This window comes from Belonocnema kinseyi, chromosome 6 (genome assembly GCF_010883055.1).
Source record: "Belonocnema kinseyi isolate 2016_QV_RU_SX_M_011 chromosome 6, B_treatae_v1, whole genome shotgun sequence".
Classification (NCBI taxonomy): Eukaryota; Metazoa; Arthropoda; class Insecta; order Hymenoptera; family Cynipidae; genus Belonocnema; species Belonocnema kinseyi.
In genome coordinates this window covers 29,497,464-29,518,298 of record NC_046662.1, presented here as the reverse complement: position 1 = coordinate 29,518,298, position 20,835 = coordinate 29,497,464, and the positions used below count along the sequence as shown (strand labels likewise).

The 20,835-nt window shown below is 24.7% G+C and overlaps 1 protein-coding gene across 3 annotated transcripts in view; it reads right to left on the bottom strand.

Moving 5' to 3' along the window:
- Positions 1-20,835, bottom strand: part of LOC117174074 (quinone oxidoreductase) — a 59,571-nt gene that overhangs the window by 4,938 nt on the left and 33,798 nt on the right. The window contains exon 1 of one of the 3 annotated variants that reach the window (XM_033362739.1): positions 2,230-2,452. The exons of 1 other annotated variant lie outside the window; for it this stretch is intronic. In XM_033362739.1, coding sequence (XP_033218630.1) covers positions 2,230-2,303 — 74 coding nt within the window. In that variant the 5' untranslated portion in view covers positions 2,304-2,452. Of the gene's footprint in view, positions 1-2,229; positions 2,453-20,835 lie in introns of those variants that run through there. One more of the 3 variants, XM_033362740.1, reaches the window with a different exon arrangement.

The following is a 20,835-nucleotide window of genomic DNA, read 5'->3' as shown; positions in this document are numbered from 1 at the left end:
AAAAATTTGTAATAGCTGATATTTCGACCCAAAAAAATTGAATTTACATAAAAAAACAATTGACATTTTAATTTTTGTAAAAGTTAATTTTAAACAAAAAACAGTTTAATTGATACAGCAACAAAAAATCATTTTCAAGAAAATGTTTATTTTTTACCAACAAAGACAAATTTTCAGCAAAACACGAAATTTCAATCATATAGTTAAATTTTTATCCAAAACCGATGAATATTTAGCCAAAAAAGAAAAAGTTAAATTTTCGATTAAAAACATTAACTTTTAAGGAAAAAAAGAAAAACAACGACTTTTCAACAAACTAGCTAAATTTTCAACCATAGTGATAAGTTTTCAACTAAAAAACAGGATACATTTTTAACGAACAATGTGATAGTTGGTATTACAAATCGAAATTTTTTTAATTTTAATAAAAAACAGGTGGCATTTTATCAAAAAAAGATTTAATTTAAAAAATTTTAAATGGGCAAATTCAACCAAAAAACGATTTTTCGGTAAACCAGTTAAATTTTTAACTAAAAAGATCAATTTTCAACCAAACACTTAATTATTTAAATCGCAATTTTTAAAATTAATTTCCAATTTAAAAAATCAAGCAAATAATTAAATTTCAAACTAAGTTATATCAATTTTCAACAAAAAATGGAACAGGAAAATTTCGAGTTAAAAAAATGTATTTAAAATAATATAATGTAACTAAAATGACGAAACCTTAACCAAAATTATAAGGTTTCCAAACATTAGTACAAGTGTAACCAAGCAGTTGAAATTTCAATTTAAAAAAATGAATTTCAACTGGCGCAATTCAGAAAATATTGAAACCCGAAATATCTGCCCTTCCAAATGAATAAAACAATAAATAGATTCCTCTTTCAATACAGAAAACAATTTTCAATACAAAATTCTTCCAATAAACTACAAAAAAATGTTAAAAAGAGAAAACAGCTTCTTAAAATTAAAAAAAAAAAAAAAAAATGTTTTTTCTTCCAAACTCAACAAAAATAAAAAATTGCCCCCTTTCCATACTGTATTTTTTTTTAATTCTACCAGGAAAGAGTAAAATAATCTTTAAAAAAGGAAATAGCTTCTGACAATTCAAAATCAGAAAAATTAAAATTTATAAAAAAAGAAGAAAAATTTCATCCCTTCCTACCCAATAAAAATGATAAAACAAAAAAGGGCCTTTCCCAATTCAGAAAATATTGGAAACTGAAATTTCAGCCCTTACAAACTAAAAATAATTCTATTTTCAATACAGAAAACCATTTTTAATACAAAATTCTTCCAATAAACTAAAAAGAAAATTTTAAAAAGAGGCAATAAATTCTTACAGTTTAGAAAAAAAGGAACCAAAATTTCATCCCTTCCAACTCTATGAAATTGATGAAAACAAAAAAGGCGTTTACCAATTTGGAAAATATTGAGAAGCAAAATTTCCTGCCGTCCATCTCGAAAAATTTTTAATAATAAAAAATTGCTCTCTTCAAAACTAAAAATAAATAAATAAATTCCTCTTTCAATACAGAAAACAATTTTTTATTTTAAAAAACGCTTTCAATAAACTAAAAAATGTGTTAAAGAGAGTAAATAGCTTCTTACACTTTAGAAAAAAAAGAATCAAAATTTCATCCCTATGAAACTCAATGAAAATGATGAAAACAAAAAAGGGCCTTTTCCAATTCAAAATATATTGAAAATCGATATTTCCTACCTTCCAATTCAACAAAATGTTCAATATAAAAATTTCCCTCTTTCAATGCAAACATTTTTTAAAATTTTTTCAGTAAAGTCAAAAATAAGGTTGAAAAAAGGAAATAGCTTCCTTAAATTTGGAAAAAAGGAACCACATATTCATCCCTTTCAACTAAAGAACAAAGACAAAAACAGGAAAAGGGCCTTTTCCAATTTAGAAAAAATTTAAAACCAAAATTTCATCCCTTCCAACACAAAAGAAGGACTCCTAAATCCTTTCCGACTGGATAAAAGACTCAAAAGCAGAATAATACACTATTTATCAAAAACTCCCGATTTTGAAAATCTGAATATCGTCTGAAGAGAGTAGTAGATCACATAAATCTAGAACTAAAAATAAGAAATCCTTAGAACTGAATAAGAAATTAGTAGCTGGGCATGAAAATTTAAAACTGGAAACTTATCCAAAAATACTGTCACAGAACCTGGATTATCTACACTCGCAATTTAAAAATTAATTACATTTGACTGTACCCATTATAGGCCGGAATTGTTTTGTGTGCTGGTGCAGTAATAGGTGCCACTTCGACAGGCATGATGACACGAAATCCTTCACACAGAAATATATTTGAAAATCACTTTTCCGAATCAGGAATCAAAGTTTTTTTTAAACAGAGAAATGTGCGCACTTCCTTGTTTTGGAAATAAAATTCAGAAACGGAACCACACAATCTATTTGAACGAAAGCGCGTGACGTACTAACTCGTACAGAACCAGTTCCGGACTTTTTATAGTCAGCTGCGGGCCGCGGGGAGGGGGGACGAAGCACTCGGCGAACGCGTGCAACAACTGTTTTCTCCTGTCTGAGAGCACGCATGCCAGCCTACCTTGCGTCGTGATTCAACAACGAATGGTGATGATGTTGACGTTCCACATCTTGTGGATTCATAGTTTTCAAGGACTTTTTGTTAAACAATCTATTACTGTCATCAATTTTCCATAACAAAGGTATTCAATACCTTTTTTTTAAGTTGATAAATAATTGTATCTTCAAAAAAATAGATGAATTTTGAAGGAAATGGTTTAATTTTCAACCAAAAACACGAAGGGCATATCGGAAGGTTCATTTTATACCAAAAAAGACCAATTTTAGACAAAACAGTTTAATTCTTAACTAAATAAATAATTGGATGTTAATTGATTTTGGTCTACTGGTCTAAAAATAATATTTCTTGAATATTGATTTTTATTTCCAAATAAGAGAAATTTTGTGCAAATTAGATATAAAAATCATCATTTAAAAAATATTTATTTTAGAACAGTAGACAAAAAACACTCAACATCACATTATTTAATACATTTTATTTGATAAAAACTAAAAAATATATATATTTCAACTAAATAGTTGAATTTTCTATCAAATTGTTGAAGTTTCAAGAAAAAATATAAATTAAATTGAAACGTAAATTTTCTAGCAAATAGTAAGATTTGGAACCAGATAGTTCACTAGTTTCTCTCTGGTTCTATTATCAAATAAATAGATCAATTTTCTACCGAAATATTTAAATTTTCAACTTAAAAAGGCGCGTTTTTTACTAAAAAGGCGAATTTTTGAACAAAAATCAAATAGCTACATTTTAAGGTAATAAGATTAATTTTAAACAGAAAAAAAAACTAATTTTTATAAAAATAGTTTAATTTTTAATCCAAATAGACGAATTTCTAACTCACAAAAGAGACATTTTTAATAAAAAATGGAATACATTTTTAGAAGGAAAAAAATCTAAAGATATTTTAATATTTAATGAAAAACAGTTCAATCCAACTAAAAATATGAATTATCAACTAAATAAATAATTCGTTGTAAATTGCTATTTTTATATGTCTGGAACCCATATTCTATTAATATTGATTTTTATTTCTAAATAGAAATTAGAATCAATATTCAAAATGAGAGCAATTTTTTCTAAATGTAGAAATAAAAATCAATATTAAAAAAATATTGATTTTAGACCAGAAGACAAAAAACACTTGATATCAAATTATTTAATAAATTTTATATTGTCAAAAGCATAATATCAAGAAATATTTTTCCCAATTTGTTGAAGCTTCAAGACAAAAATATGAATTAAAAAAAAAATGTAAATTTTCTAACAAATTGTAGAATTTAGAAAAAGATAGTTCAATTATCAGCCAAAATTAAAATTTTTAACAAATAATAAAAATTTTAACAAAAAGGTATTACTTTCAATAAAAATAGATACATTCATCCAAAAAGACTAATATTAGACAAATTTTTTATAAGAATACCGAATTTTTATTTCAAAAAAGTTAATTTTCTACTATAATATTTAGATTTTGAACAGTTGAAAATTGTACCAGAACAGTTGAATTTTCAACAGAATAATTAAATTTTCAAACAAATAATAACAGTTTAAACCAAAAAAGATGAATTCCCAACGAGAAATACAATAGTGGATATTTCAACCAAAAAAAGGTTTAATTTTTTAATAAAAAATAGGTGAATTCATGGAAAAAGGCGAATTTTACACAAAATAGTTAAATACTCTACCAAAAATGATAAATTTTTAACTAAACAGTTGTATCTTTAACAAAAAGAAATCAACCAATAGAGATGAGTTTCCGAAGCATAAAGACAAGTTTTCAACCATAAATTCGTCCTTTTTGCTTGAAAAATCAGCAATCTGGGAAAACGATTCACTTTAAAATTAAGTTTTTTGTTAAAAATTCGTATTTTTGGTTGAAAATTGAACCATTTGGTTAAAAATTGATTTTTTTTTTATATAAAATTGATCAGTTAGTGGAAAATTAACTTTTCTGTTAAAAAATCAACCTATTTTTAGAAAATTTGTCTTTAAAAAAAGTAAATTGTTCGTTTAAAAATCAATGTATTTTTTTGAGGACTATTTTGTTGGAAATTTGTCTTTTTAGTCAAATTCAACTGTTTTTTATTCAAAATTAAAATATTTTTTGGTTGAAATGCCAAATATTACAAATCATTACATGCCTCGTTGTCAATTAATATTTTTTATTTGAAAATTCAACTAGTTGGTTAAAATTTTAACTACTTTATTATAATTTTGTTGTTGCTGCTGAAGATTCACCCTTTTAGATGAAAATTCATATCTTTAGTTTTAAAATTAACTATTTGATTGCAATTTATTTCTCTTGTTTAAAAATTAATTTTATTAATTGAAAATTTACCTTTTCCAAAACAAGCTAATCAGTCGCATTATCTAATAAATTTTAAAATGGTATTAAAGACTGAAGGGGTGTCAACAATTGGTGCTCTTACCCTGTCCATTTGTTTTTTTTTTATTTAAAGGAGAATAATAATTTTCTTCTTACATAAAAATAAGAAATATAAAATTAGGTCATGATAGTTGCGCAAAATACAACTCGCCCAGAAGGAGGAATTGCAGCATCTGACAACCCTGACCTGCCCCATTGGTTGACCTGAAAATTTGTTTGATCACGACCTGTAATTTTTGATGATACCAATTTAAAATATATTATATTATTATATTTTAATATAATCGGGAAATGAATTCCTTTTAATAAAATTATTATAAGTACCAATATTAAACTCAAATTGACATGCTTCAAAATTATAAAATTTTCAAAAAAGTCAATGAATTTTTAAATAAACAGTTAAATTTTCTAACAAATAAAGGAAGTATTTTTTTCCAATCTTAAACAAAAAATGTCAGCCAAGCAGTTAAATTTTCAAGTAAACTAATGAATCCTTAATCAATAAAAATTAATTTTTAACAAAGTATTTCAACTTTTAACCAAGTGTTTGAATTTTAAAGAAACAACAAAATTCATTCGCAACATAAAATTTTTGACAAATTTTTAACCAAATAATAGACTTTTAAAACAAATTTATTAGTTTTCAAACAAAACAAAACGCGTAGTTGAATTTTTAACCAAGTTTTTGGATTCTCCAATTTAAAAAAAAAAAACATTTTTTAAATATAGTTCAATTTTCTACCAAAATAGTTCAAATATCTAGTAAACTATCAAAATTTCAAGGTAAAATTTTTTTTTCCGACGAACCAGTCGACTTTTTAACCATAATTTTTTTTTATTCAAGTTTTTCTACTACAAATCAATTGAATTTTTAACCAAAAAGTTGAATTTTAATGCCAAAAAACGAATTTTCTTCAAAATAGTTCAATTTCCCACAAGAAAATATACATTTTTAACAAAAACGTATACTTTCAATTAAATAGTAGAATTAATAACTAAATAGTTTAATTATCAAATAAATAGTTAAATTTTCTACCAACGCATTTCATTTTTTAACAAAAAATGACAGGTTTTCGACCCAAAGGACGAATTTTTAACAAAGTTGTTCAATTTTTGACCAAGTAATTGGAATTTCAACCATAAAAGATTAGTTCTAATTGTAAAATGTTTAATATGATGTTTCGACTAAAAGAGGTTTTCATTTTAAATAAAAAGCCGCTAAATTCATCAAAAGATGTCTTTTTAAAAAAAAGTAGAGTTTTTAACTAATTTTAAAATTTTCAAATACCAAAATAAAAAAAAATGTCTACAAAACACTTTATCTTTCAATCAAAATAGTTGAGTTTTCTAGCAAACATCTCGAATTTCAAGCAAAAAAAAAGTTTCCTTACAAAAAAGATGAATTTTAACTTAATTTTTTTTTTAACTACCACACAAACTTTAATTTTCTAATAGAAAAGTTGAGTTTTCGAGCAAGCTGTTCAAATTCCAAACCGCAAAAAGTTTTCTCTACGATATAGTTGAAGATTATACCAAAATGTAGAATTTTCAAGTAAAAAAAAGAATTAATTTTCTGCAAAGCAGTTGAATTTCCATCAAGAAAGTATCAATTCTTAACAAAAAATAAATTAAAAATTAAATATAATTTAGAACCAAATAGTTCAATAATTATCAGCCAAATATGTGAATTTTTACTGAAATAGTTTAATTTTCAACTAGAAATGACGCATTTTCAAGCAAATTTTGTTAAAAATTTGTTGAAATTAATATTCTTATTTTATAAGTTATTTTTTAATCTTCTTAAAACTTTGAAACTTTTAAATATCTTCCAGATTTTTTTTGGTCTATTTTGAAAACGCTTTAAAAATTTTTAAACTATTTTATTGAAATTAATTTTGTTCAACATAAAAAATCGTTTAAAATTTTCCTAGGAATTTTAAGAAACCTTAAATCCTGTATCATAAGAAACCTTGCAAAATTCTTCAAAATACTTCAAATTTATTTCGAAATCTCTAGACATCTACATTCAGTTTAACATTTCTTGCAATTTAAAATTATTATTGAATTTTTGTTTAAACTTCTAAATATCTGTTACAATTATTCGAATTTTTCCTAAAATTAAAAAAAAAAACTCTCAGCAATTTTCGAAATTTTCATGAATGTTTTGATTTTTTAAAGTTTTTCTTTTAAAAGATGAATGGAGACTTACGTAATACAAATAAAGCTAAAAAGTTATTAAAATTTCTTGTTGTTACTATAAAAACGACATTAAATCACAACATTATTAAAAAGTTAACAAAAAAACTGTTATAAACAGTTTTTGTCACAAAATATTAAGAGTATTTTTGAGATTTAGATTTCTCTTAATCGCCTGATTTGACACAAATAACTGGAATAGTAATTCCAGTAAATTCAGGACATTAAAGGAAATTAAAATCTGAAAAAACTGAAATTTAAATATTTTGCGACAAAAACTGTTAATATAAAAATGGCTATTGTTAACTTTTGTATTATTTTTGTGATTGAATGGCATTCCTACATTAATATGAAGCAATTTTAACAGAAGGAAACCTTTTTTTTTAGCTTTAATAACACTGTTCGATAATCTTTTTTGTCAATTTTGTTTATAACAATTAATTGTATCAATGAAGCGTAAAATATTTTTTACTACAAAATGACCCTTTTTCATATTTTGACTCATAATTTTGTACATAAATAAATGAATGAGATAGAAAAGGATTAGGAGGAGGTCGAGGGAGGAGAAGAAGGAAGAGGAGGAGGAGGAGGACGAGGAGGCTCTTCAGAATTTAATGCACTTTCATTTTTTTTTAAATTGAAAATAGCACAAAAATTGAAGGGACTAGTCATTTTTGAACGGAAAAAGTTCATTGCAAATTTTTTAATGCGTTGATTCGATGAAAATGAAACAATCGTTTCAAAAATAATTAAAGGCAGTGTTGTAAAAACAGACATGTAAACTACATTTTTAAAATAACTAAAAAAGCAACAATTTTTATAGTATCTGTTACTAAAAAAAGTAACTTCGTTACAACTATCGGTTCCAAAAAAGTAACTGTAGCAACAGTAAGTTGTTACAAGAAACCAGTTATTTCTCATTATTGTATTTGGCCGATTTAAATTCATATCTTTCGAGAACCGGTATACCATGCAAATTTAATCTCAACCTTGACCTGGTCGTTATTGTGTTGTATAATCATTGCTGGGTTTATTGAACGGTCAGCTGGATATTTATGGCCTGACTTCAATTTAAAAAGGCCTCTTATATTGCTGTTCAAAAAATACGTCACGATATTTTTTTAACATTTTTTCCAGTCTTCACCTTATTCAAAATTCTCTCAACACATGGGAAAATGGGTAATTTTTCACTGAAATAGAGGAATAATAAGGTAATACATTTTTTTAAATATAATATTTAGTTTGAATTTTTAGCTAAATTAAAAAAAATTTTAATTAAAAATATTATTTTTTATCAAAATTGTTAAATTTTAAACAAAATAATTAAATGTTCAACAAAACAGTTAGATTTTTAACTAAATAGTTGAATTTCCAATCAAGGAAGATTAATTTTCTGCCAAAAGATTTGAATTTCTAAACATGAAAAATGATTTTTTAAACAGATAAATAGTAAAACTTTCAAGCAAAATAAACGGATTATTTTTTTACCAAACTGTTGTCTTGACAACCAGTAGTTAAATTTTTTGATCAAATGATTAAATGTAAACAAAACAGTCGATTTCTAAGCAAAAAAGATAAACTTCAACCATAAATAGTTACATTCTTAAACAAATAGTTGAACCTTAAAGACAATAAGACAAATTTTTTAGAAGACAGTTAAATTTTCAAACAAGAAAAATCAATTTTCAACCAAAAACTTCTCGTTCAAAAAATATGAATTTTTTATCCAGAGGGACAGTTTGCTCTTCAAAAAGACAAATTTTAAATAAAACACTTACATTTTTTTTAAATTACCTTTCAACAAAATTGTTGAATTTTAAACAAAATAATTAAATGTTCAACAAAATAGTGGGATTTTTAACTAAATAGTTTAATTTTCAATCAAAAGAGATAAATTTTAAATCTAACAGTTGCATTTACAACCAACTAGTTGATTTTTAATGCAAAGCAAAAATATTTTAAAATACAATAAAAAAAATTTTAACCAAAAAAGATCATTTTTGAACCAAATAGTTGAATTTAAAAAAAAATAATAATTTTTAGACCAAAAAGTTAAATTTTCAACCAAATATTTGAACTTTCAATTAAAAAATGATAGTTTTTAACGAAATAGTTAAATTTTAAAACAACAAATACGAATTTTCAACCAAATGCTCGAATTTCCAAGCTAAGGCGAATGTTTTAGAAGACAGTCAATTTTCAACCCAGAACTTTTTAAACAAAAAATATTAATTTTCAATCCAAAAAGACGAATTTTCAAGAAAGCAGTTAAATTATAGAACAAAAATTATGTCTTTAAAAAAAATAGTTACATTCTCAACAAAATTATGAAAGTTTAAACTACATAGTTAAATTTTTAACAAAATAGTTTCATTTTTGACTCACAAAGAATCAACAAAATAATTAAATTACAAAAATTAGTTATCTACTAAATAAAAGCATTGAAAAACTAAATATTTGAGCTTCCAAGCAAAAATAATGACTTTTGCAATAAAGAAAATAGAAAAAGTTTCAACAAAATTATAAGTAATTTTCCAATGAATAGTTTAATTTTTGACCATATTGTTAAATTTTCAAGTCAAAAAGACGAATTTTTTAGAAGACAGTGGAATTTTTAATTAGAAAAAACAAACGAATTTTCTATCCAAAAAGACGAATTTTCAACTAAACAGTTAAATAAAAAAAAATAAATTTGCAACAAAATAGTTAAATTTTAAATCAAACAAACATTATGAATCTTTAACAAAAATAAGGTTTTTTAACAAAGAAGTTCCTCTTTTAATCAGTAGTTGAATTTCCAATAAAAAAGACTAATTTTCACAATAAATATAATAGTTGATATTTCAAAAAAAGAAAAAGACTAATTTCAAATAAAAAATAGTCGATTTTAATAAAAAGTGTGAATTCTCAACAAAAATGGTAATAATTGATATTTCAAGCAAAAAGCAATTTAATTTGAAATGAAAGCTAAAAAAGATTATATTTCTTTATCCAAAAATTTTGTTTTCTTGTCAATAAACATCAAATCCCGACCAAAAGAGATGAATTTTTATAAAAAATCGAAGTTTCAACAAAAGAGTCAAATTTTCAAGCGGGGAATGTTTTTCATTCAAGACAGAAAAAAACTGAAACTAAAATGGTTAATTCTCTAGAAAATCGTTGAATTTTTAACACGATAATATGACTTTTAAAACAAAGAAATAATTTTCAACCAAATTTTTCAATTTTTAACAAAAAAAAAAAAACATTTTTCAAGAACTGAGTAAAATTTTAAAGGTAAATAGTTAAAGTTTAAACTAATAACAATCATTTTTTAACCGAAAATTTAACAGTTAAATTTGCAGTTAAAACATTCATTTTATGATAACAAAATTTTCATCAAAATAGTTCAGTTTTCAGCTAAATAAATGGATCTTCAACAAATATATAAAGTTTTGAATAAAATAGTTTAACTTTCAATAAATTAAGTGAATTTTCAATGAGGAAGAATCAATTTAAAAAAAGGCGTTTTTGAACAACCCCGTATTCAGAATTTAAAAAATGTACCTATAATGATTCAACCCAGTGTGCTATAGATATGTTAACAATGTTTAAATTTTATTATTTTAATCACTATTTAATTTCATTTTATTTTTTATTTATTTATTATTTCTTTATTATGTCTTTATTTATTTCCTTTTACAGCATTAATCTTTATTAAGCAAAAATAAAAAAGTATGAATCAGCTAGATATTAAACGAACAGCTCATTTAAACGTCATGTAAATCAAGACCAAAGGTAGGAGTTTTGCTTACACTTCGTAAATATTTTTCTGCGATGTATGATAAATCTGACACGTGTTTTTTCTTCTCAAGCGGAAATGAAGTTTACAAATAAAATTGCAAGTCCAAAAGAGACAAGACTTGGACCATTGTTTATAAGAAGCAGTCAAACAAACAAAAAATTAATTTTTTGATTGTCCCAAAGGAAACCATCAAAATTAACATTTAATTTTCTTCAATTTTTTTTGCATAATAATACTCTGATAGAGGAGAGCACTGTATTATGTTTTTCCTTTAAAAATAAAAATTTGAAAAACAGACATGAAGTTTAATTTTTGTATGCAAATTAATTAATTGGGTATTCTGAAAGTTTTCTTGAAAAAACAGACATTAAAGGAAAAAACAATAGGTCTATTATCATAACCTGTAGTAGTCGTCAGATCTTCTATGTATAGATTAGTTTAAATTTTATTATTCGGTTTAGAATTGAACAATTTTCTTAAAGAGACATCCTTTTTGGTTGCAAATTCAACTTTTTATTTTTTTATTCACTTTTTGGGTGAAAAATTCAGTTTTTTCCACAGAACATTAAACATTTGTTTAAAATTCATATTTTATTGCTGATAACTCAACTGAAATCTTTTTCGGATGAAAACTTTTCGAAAAATTTGACAATTTTTTTAAAAAGATATCCCTTTTGGTTGCAAATCCAACTGTTTTTTTAATTCAATTTTTGGACTAAAAATACAGCTCTTTTCACAGAACATTAACTCTTTGTTAAAAATTAATATTTTTTTTTCCCATAAATAAACTGAAATATTTTTGGATGAAAACTTTTCTGAAAATTATACAATTTTTAAACGTCTTTATTGGTTGCAAATTCAACTGTTTAGTTAAAAATTCGTCTTTTTGGGTTAAAAATTCAACCCTTTTCGCGGAACAATAAACTTTTGTTGATAATTCATGTTTTGTCGTTGATAATTTTGATGCTGAAATCTTTTTTTTTTTGAGAAAACCCTGTTTTACAAATTTGTCTTTTAGATTAAAAAATCCACCTGTTTTAGTAGAATTTTGTTTATTTAGTTGAAAATGTAAAAATCTGGTTAAAAAGGCATACTTTTGGGTTAAAAATTCCACTATTTAGCAGGAAATCAACTTTGTGTTTAAAATTCTTATTCTGACATTGGGAAGTGAACTGGAATCTTCTTTGGATAAAAATGTAAATATTCTTCGTAAGTTTTTTTTTTTAATTCATAGTTTTAGAAGAAATGTTATCTTCCTTGAAAAAAAATGAAAGTGCTTGATTGAAAATTGAACTCTTTTTTTTAAGTTTGTTTTATTAATTTTAAAATTCACCTCCTTTAGTGGAAAATAAACCTTTCTTGAAAAAAAGGAACTGTTTGGTTGAAAATTCAACAATTTGGTTAAGAAATCATACTTTTTTTTCAAATGTAATATTTTGGTCTTGAAAATAGAACTGAAATCTTTTCTGGATGAAAATTCAACTAATATTTTTTTCTATTTTTTTTTTATTAAAAAATTTATGTGTTTTAAAACAAGCCCATCTTTTTCTGATAACAGCGCAACTTATTGGTTAAAAATTAAACTATTTTGTTAAATATTTATACTTTTTGGTAGAAAATTCAACAGTTTTGTTGAAGTCATGTTTTTTACTTAAAAATTCTGTTATTTTTTAGAAAATTGACCTATTTCGCAAAAAATCTACTTCTCGTTTAAATTTAATATTTTGGTGTTCCAAATAGAACAAAAATTTTTTCTGGATAAAAATTTGACTATTAAAATAAATTTTTATTAAAAATTCATCTGTTTCCAACGAAACTTCATTTTTCTTGGACAAAAATGCAACTATTTGGTGGAGAATTCAATTATTTTGTTAAAGCTTCATACTTTTTTGTTGAAAAAATTCGTCTTTTTGGATTAAAAATTCAATCTTTTACGTAGGAAATTACTTCATGTTAAAAAATTAATATTTTGACCCTGAAAAGTCAATAGGAATTTTTTTAAATGAACATTCCATTTTTTCATTTTTTAAAAAATAAAAATTCATTTATTTTAAGACAAATTTCATATTTCTTGGATAAAAATGCAAACTATTTAGAATTAAATTATTTTGTTGAAAAATTCATCCTTTTGGTAAAAAAATCGTCTTTTTGGATTGAAAATTCAATTTTTTCGTAGATACTTCTTTCTTGTTAAAAAATTCATATTTTGTTCTTGAAAAGACAACTGAATATTTTTTGGGTGAAAATTCAACTATATTGTTTGTTTTGAAAACTTAAAAAAAATAAACTTCATTTATTTTAACAGAAAATTCAGCCTAATTTTTTGTTAAAAATTAATATTTTAATCTTTTAAAGTCAACTGATAATTTTTTTAAATGAAAATTAAATTTTTTTAAACAATGATTTTTTAAATAAAAATTGATCTGTTTTAAGAAAAATTTCACTTTTGTTTAAATTTAATATTTTTGTGTTGAAAATAGAACTGAAATCTTTTCTGGGTGAAAATATAACTTTTTTTTTAATTTGTTGTTTTTTTCTTAATTGAAAATTCATCCGTTTTTAGAGAAATTTGATCTTTCTTGGATTAAAATTAAACTATTTGATTAAAAATTAAACTATTTTGTCAAAAAGTAATATTTTTTGTATGAAAATTGTACTGTCTTGCTGAAAATTGATCTATTTGGTAGAAAATTACTTTTTGCTTAAAACTTCTATTTTAGCGTTGAGAAATGAACTGAAATCTTTTCTGGGTGAAAGTTCAAATTAAAAAAAAAATCGTTTAATATCAGAAATTCCTCTGTTTTAGTACAAATTTCATCTTTTTTGGATGAAAATGCGACTATTTGGTAGAGAATTCCACTATTTTGTAAATATTCATTCATTTTGGTTAAAAATTCGTCTTTTTGGATTGAAAATTCAATTTTTTTCATGGAAACTCATTTTTTGTTTAAAAAGCTCATATTTTGACCCTGAAAAGTTACGTGGAATCTTTTTTAATGAAAATTGAACTATTTTTTTATTTTTAGTGAGTTTTTTCTTTTTAATTCAAATTCATCTGTTTTAAGACAAATTTAATCTTTCTTGGATAAAAATGCACCTATTTGATCAAGAATTCAACAAATTTGTAAAAGTCGTCTTATATTGTTAAAAATTCGTCTTTTTGGATCGAAAATTAAATTTTTTCGAAGAAACTTATTTCTTGTTTAAAAATTCATATTTTGATCGTGACATGGCCACTGAAATTTTTTAAAACAGAATATTGAACTATTTTATTCAATTTATCTTTTTGATTTAAAAACTGATCTGTTATAGTAGAAATTTGTTTAATTTTATCAAAATGCAATTTTTTGGTTAAAAATTCGTCTTCTTTGATTGAATATTCAATTATTTTGTTAGAAAAAGATGATTGAATCAGTTTGTTAAGAAATCATTTTTTAAAGATTTATATTTTTAGTTGAAAATTCATCTCTTTAGTTAAAAGTTTTTCCTTTTTTTGAAAATTAATATTTTTTACTTGAAAATCCAATTATTTGGGTAAATGTTGAATTACATTGTTAAACATTTATATTTGTGATTGAAGGATTATGTTTTTGGATGTAAATTTAACAGTTTAGTGGAAAAGCCTTTTTCGTTTAGTTAAAAATTAATTTTTTGACTGCAAATTTTTGTAAAAAAAAAATAATTTTCTTGGTTTGAAATTTCATTTTTGTTGAGCAAAAATGCATCAGTTTGTTGTGAAATTATTTTTTTGGTCTCATCATATTTTTGGTTTGAAAATTCAATTTCTGTAGAGAAAATTCCTCTTTTGGCTTAAAGGTTTAAAAATGTGGGTAAAATTTTATTCATTGCCAAAGTGAAAAATCATTATTTGTTGAAAATTCGTCTTTTTGGTTAAACATTTTTTTTGTATGAATTTCATCTTTTTTGATTGAAATATAAACTTTGGCACTTTTTTTGAAAATTTATCTTTTCAGGTTTAAAATTCAACCATGATGTTAAAAATAAAATTATTTTGTTGAAAATTTAAGTACTTTGTTAAAAACCCATATTCTATAGTAAAAGAGACATATTTTGATTTAAAATAAATTAATGAATTTGAAAATTTTAATTTTGTATTTGATCATCAAGGAAAATGAAAAATTATTCAAGGAAAAATCAGGGAAATTTGAAAAATTATGGAAACTAAAAATTATGTACAGTAAGAGGGGGTTGGGGTAGAATAATTCTCTTATGGTTTGTTACGCAATTTAAATACAGCCCCTAACGTCATTTTTTTTCTTCGGATTTACTGCGTAATTTTTTGTTGGCACTGTAAATTTAATTTTGTATTCGTATCTATTTGCCTCGGGGATTCCCAGAAACTTGTTCAAATAAATCACAAATTTAAAAACACGCTTTAAAGGTGTATAATTGTTTATAATTTAAATAGATAGATAAGAGACAAATTCTGGGGATACACCACGCAGTCTGTGGTTTTCTCAAGTCTGTTTCTGTAATGTTACATAATCCTTGGCAACGGTAAATTCCACTGTATTCTTTTAGCACTCAGATAAAACGGGAATTCCGTGATTCATTCAAAAACAAACTCAATTGTAAAATATAAATAACCCTAAATCTTTGTAAATATATCAAGTCAGAATGTTTACTGTGAAAGTTTTCCTCGTTCGTGAGATTGTTATTCTTTAGCAATAAATATGTATGTAAGATCCCAGGTGAAAAAGATAAATATAATTGATATACATATAGCCAACAAAACACTAATACTTTTTATTTTTTTTTTATATAGAAAAGTTCATAAAACACATGAAAAATATAATTGTCTTCTCCACTATTCTCGGTGATATTTTTGAAAAATTTTCCAAAAATCGTTTTTGTGTAGACTGACCCGCCCCATTCAATTTTAGAGCAAAATGTTCCACATCAAAATTAAACTAGAGGAAATATGAAAAATTTGAAGACAAAAAAAACCTTTCTATCTTCAATATATTCCGAGTTATGGTCCTCCAAAGAACCCGGATTCTTTTGAAAAAAGAGGCAAACAAACCCAATTCTGAAGTTTTTTGTTATAATTCGAAACCTGTTAATTTGAAGAAAAAAAAATATTCTGAACTTCTTTTAGACACAATTTCGAGTAATTCTTTTAAAAAATAGATTATTATCAATAAGTCGTAAGTTATGGCCTGACAAACTTGAACACTTTTGACCTATTTTTCAGGGCTACTTACTCGTGTTCAGTTTTTTCAAAATACTTTGCTTCTGGGTAAAGCTACGTGAGTGGTGCAAAAAAAAGTTGTAGGGCAGGAAATTGTGTGTAAATCTAAAAAAAATATAAACTTCTAGTCTTCATAGATCAAGAGTTATGACTTTTCAAAAAAAAAAAAATTTTCTTGCTATTTTGAACTATTTGTAGCCCAAAAAGTTGTTTCAAAACTGCTCATTTCTTACATATCCTACAGAAAAACGTTACGAAAATAAATTATAGAGGACTACATTCTGCGTAAAATAAAAATAAAAAAATATAATTCTGCTCACATAGGTCACGAGTTATGACCATGAAAGTTTGACCATTTCCATTGGGAAGGCTCTGTATGTACTAGAAAATGTACTGCGACCTATTTGAGCATTTTGGTGGCATACATGCATTTGTAGTTTATTATAATTTCAATTTTTTCTCCTTTTTAGTTAAAAAACAATTAATTGTTTAAATAATACGCTCCACTCTATCAATTATGTACATATTTAATGTACTTACTTTTTTGAAAATCACTTCCAGAATATCTGTTGTCGAAATTAAATGAAAAAAGCAACAAATTAACTGGTTTTACATTGTTTACTTATTCTTTATCAAAAAAGTTATTAAAAGGATTACTTTTATAACATTGTATTATTTTATTTTAAGAGTTCCAAAAATTAATAAACTAATCATCGCGAAGAAACAGAGTACCAAAAGATAGTATACATCTAAGAATATCGCAGAACATTTTCCAGTCTATACAGAGCCTTCCGAATTGAAAGGGTCAAAGTTTCATGATTATAACTCATGACCTATGTGAGATAAAATATTTTTATTTTTTTTATATTACGCATAATTTAGTCCTCCACAATTTTTTTTCTCAGTGCTTTTTTGTAGGAGATGTAAGAAACGAACAGTTTTGAAAAAAAATTTTGAGCTGCAAATAGCTCAAAATAACAACAGAAAAAATGTTTTTTTAGGAGTCATAACTCTTGATCCATGAACACTGGAAGTTTTTTTTTTAGATTCACGCTCAATTTCCTACCTTACAAATTTTTTTCTTATACCACTCACGTAGCTTCACCGAGAAGCGAAGCATTTTGAAGAAACTGAACACGAGTTATTTGCCCTAAAAAACAGGTAAAAAGTGTTAAACTTCGTGAGACCATAACTTATGACCTATCGGGGCTAGGTCATTGAATTTTTTTTAGAATTACTCGAAATTACGTCTACTTTAATTGAAGTTTTGAACATTTTTTTGTCAAATTAACAGGTTCCAAAGCACAAATACAATATTAAGAATTGAGTTTTTTTCGCTTCTTTTTTAAAAAAATTCGGGTTTTTTTGGAGGAGCATAACTCGGCACCTATTGAAGATAGGAGATTTTTTCTGCCTTCAAATATTCCAAAATTTCCTCTAGTTTAATTTTTGTGGAGAACATTCTTCTCTAAAATTGAATAGGGCGGGTCAGTATACGCAAACACGATTTTTGAATTTTTTTTCAAAAATATCTCCGGGTTGCACGGGTGTAATTTCTAGAAAACTTGGAATTTCAATAAGGACCCGTTAATAATAATACGCATATTATCTTATGAACAGAAATTTCGTTTTTTCCTCATTTCATAAATTTTTCATGTATATTTCTATCAGAAACTGTTCCAGTTACAACACCTTATCGCTATTAAAATACTATTATCACTCTTAATACTTCGTAAAAGCGTTCATTTACAGTTCCAGCACGCGTGGCTAATACACAAATAGAATGAACAAAGTCAGTCTGAAGTTTCAGAAAAAATATCCAAGATGCCGGATGGCAGTGCTTTATTCAGGGCAACGTCCGCACTTTCAGAACAAAGAGATCTTTGTCAACGAAACCAAAAAATTGGTAAAAATTGAAGTATGTGAAATTCGAGAAAATGAAACTGCTCGCTATGATCAAATATGTGGGTGAAACGCTTACTATTTTTTTAATGTGCAGAATTTCAAAAAATAAAACCGAATATTAAGCAACCAAATTTGGTCACTCACCACAAAATTTCCCTATTGCAATTTGAAAAAAAAAAGTTTTTTCTAAAAAAGAAAAGAATTCTTTTTTTTGACACAAATTAATCCTCAAGTGCTAGAATCTCGAAATTTTCCTTTCCACCTGAAACGGGTCCAGCAGACCCGAGCAATCTTCAAACCAAAATATCTCCGGTTTAAATACATTTAGCTCCATATTTTTTACATTGTAGCCCAGTCTCATAAAAATATATATTGTGAAAATAGATATGAAAATTAATTGCGTATTACAAGTATTTTGAAAAAAAATAAGACCAATTTTTGGAAAAAAACACTGTTAAAAAAAATCCGGGTCCCTGGGACCCGTTTTAGCACTTGAGGGTTAAAAAGAGAAAAGAAAAATGAGAAGTCAACCAACTAAACCACCTTCCTTCCCTTTTTTAGTTCTTTTGTCTTTTTTCTTTTTACTATTATCAAATCATAATCTTAAATTTTATTTTAAGCTCATTTAAATTTCTTAAATTTTTATAATTTTTTAATGTTGCAGAAACATGCCCAGGGGAAAAATATTCGTTGTCTATCAAAACCAGAAGATTAAAATCAATAACAAAAATTAACTAAAATAAAGAATTGTATTTTTATTATTTGACAGCTTTACACCTTACGAACTGGATATTTTCCGGTTTCATAAATGGTGTGCAACTTCAGACAATCGCTATAAATAAATTTTCAAAATTATCACTGATGCAAAGAAAAGTTTCAACATTTCTTTTCTTAAATTTCTTATTATTTTAGAATAATAATGTTGCATTAGGGATTTTCCATAAATTAAGTTAACAATTGGAGGGGGAGGGGGTAACATCAAAACTACGATTGGTAACAGTAAAGTTCAATAATAATTTAACAAGTTTGAAAATTAATTTTATATTCCTCTAGCTCTTTTCTTTTTTTAAAGAATATTTCTTTTTCCCTGTATTCAAGAAATGTTCCCTTTTTCTTAAATTTTTGTTTTGATTAAAAATAATACTTGGTTTAAAATTTAATTATTTTGTTGAAAATACATCTATTTTGTTCAACAATAATTTTTTTGGTCCAAAATTGTTAAAATTGGTTAAAAGTTGAAGTACTTTGTGAAATATTTATCTTTTTGGTTGGAGATTCATCTCTGTAGTAGAAAATTGTACTGTTTTGTTAGAAATTCATTTTTTTTTTGTTGAAAATTAACTTTTATTACATTATGTTTATTAACTTTTTTATTTAAATATTTTATTAAAAATATTTTTCTTTTTAGTTGAAAATTCATGTATTTCGTTTTCGATTCAACTATTTTGCTGAAAAATTCCCTACTTTGGTTGAATTTAACCTTTTCTTATAAAATATTTTTTTAGAATTTATCTTTGCAAGATGAAAATTCAACTGCTTTCCAAAAAAATATTCTTTTTGGCTTGCAAGGTCAACAATTTCGTATAAAATGAAACCACATAGTTAAAAATGAACTTTTTTGTTAAACATTTTTTTTTTAGGGTTGAAAATACAACTCTTTTGAAGAAAAAACTTTTCAGCTAAATTCAACTTTTTTTGTTCAATTCAACTACGTTATATTTTTCTTCTTTGTTAATAATTAATATTTTAAACTAAAAATGCAACTATCTAATGTTTGGATAAAAACTTATCTTTTTTAGTTGGAAATTCAACTACTTATTTGAAAAATGAACCAATTGTTAGGAAATTAACTTTTTTGTTGAAAATTCCGGATTTTTTTTTTAATTTGTCTTTCAGGATAGAATATTAATTTTCTTTTTTGAAAATTCATCTTCTTGCCTGTAGATTCTTTTTTTTTATTTGGAAATTTAACAATTTGCTTGAACATTCAATTACTTTGGATGAAAATTCAAATATTAGGTACAAATTTAAACCATTTATTTTCAAATTTACTACTTGGCAGAAAATTGAAATGTTTTGTGGAAAAATCATGTATTTTGTTGGAAATTTGTCTTTTTTGGTGGAAAATTAATCTTATGTGCAATTAATCTTATGCTGTAGATTCAACTATTTTGTTCCAATTTGTATTTTTTGGTGCTTGTTAAGTGTTATAGAAAATTCAATTTTTTTAAAATTATTCATTCTCGTTGAAAATTCAGCTTGGCCCCCTAAAAATTCAAATATTTGTGTTGATTCATCTTTCTAGTTCGAAAATTGAACTTTTAGTTGAAAATTCTTTTGGATTGAAAAATAATCTTTCATGGTAGAATATCCATCTTTCTTGTTGGAAAATTCATCTTTCTTTCTTTTGGATTTAAAATTGAAATCACGTTTTCTTGAAATAAGAAATACTAAATCATTCTTTAAGAATTCAATTTTTTCTTTGTGAATTGAACTATTGTTTAAAACCACAATTATTTTATTAAAATTTTTATTATTTTCTTGAAAATTCAAATTTTTTTTGTTGTCAAAAAAACACAAAAATATTCCAAAATGGCTTAAGTAGTTTATAGATGACCCCTTAGTAAAATGATATAATCAGGAAGCAAAATATCACAGTTAAAAGTCTTGTCAAAGAGGCCAACTCAACAATCTATTTTTATTGCCGTGAGTCATATGCAGTAGCATGAAATAGTGTAGCAATTGTAAGAAATTTTCC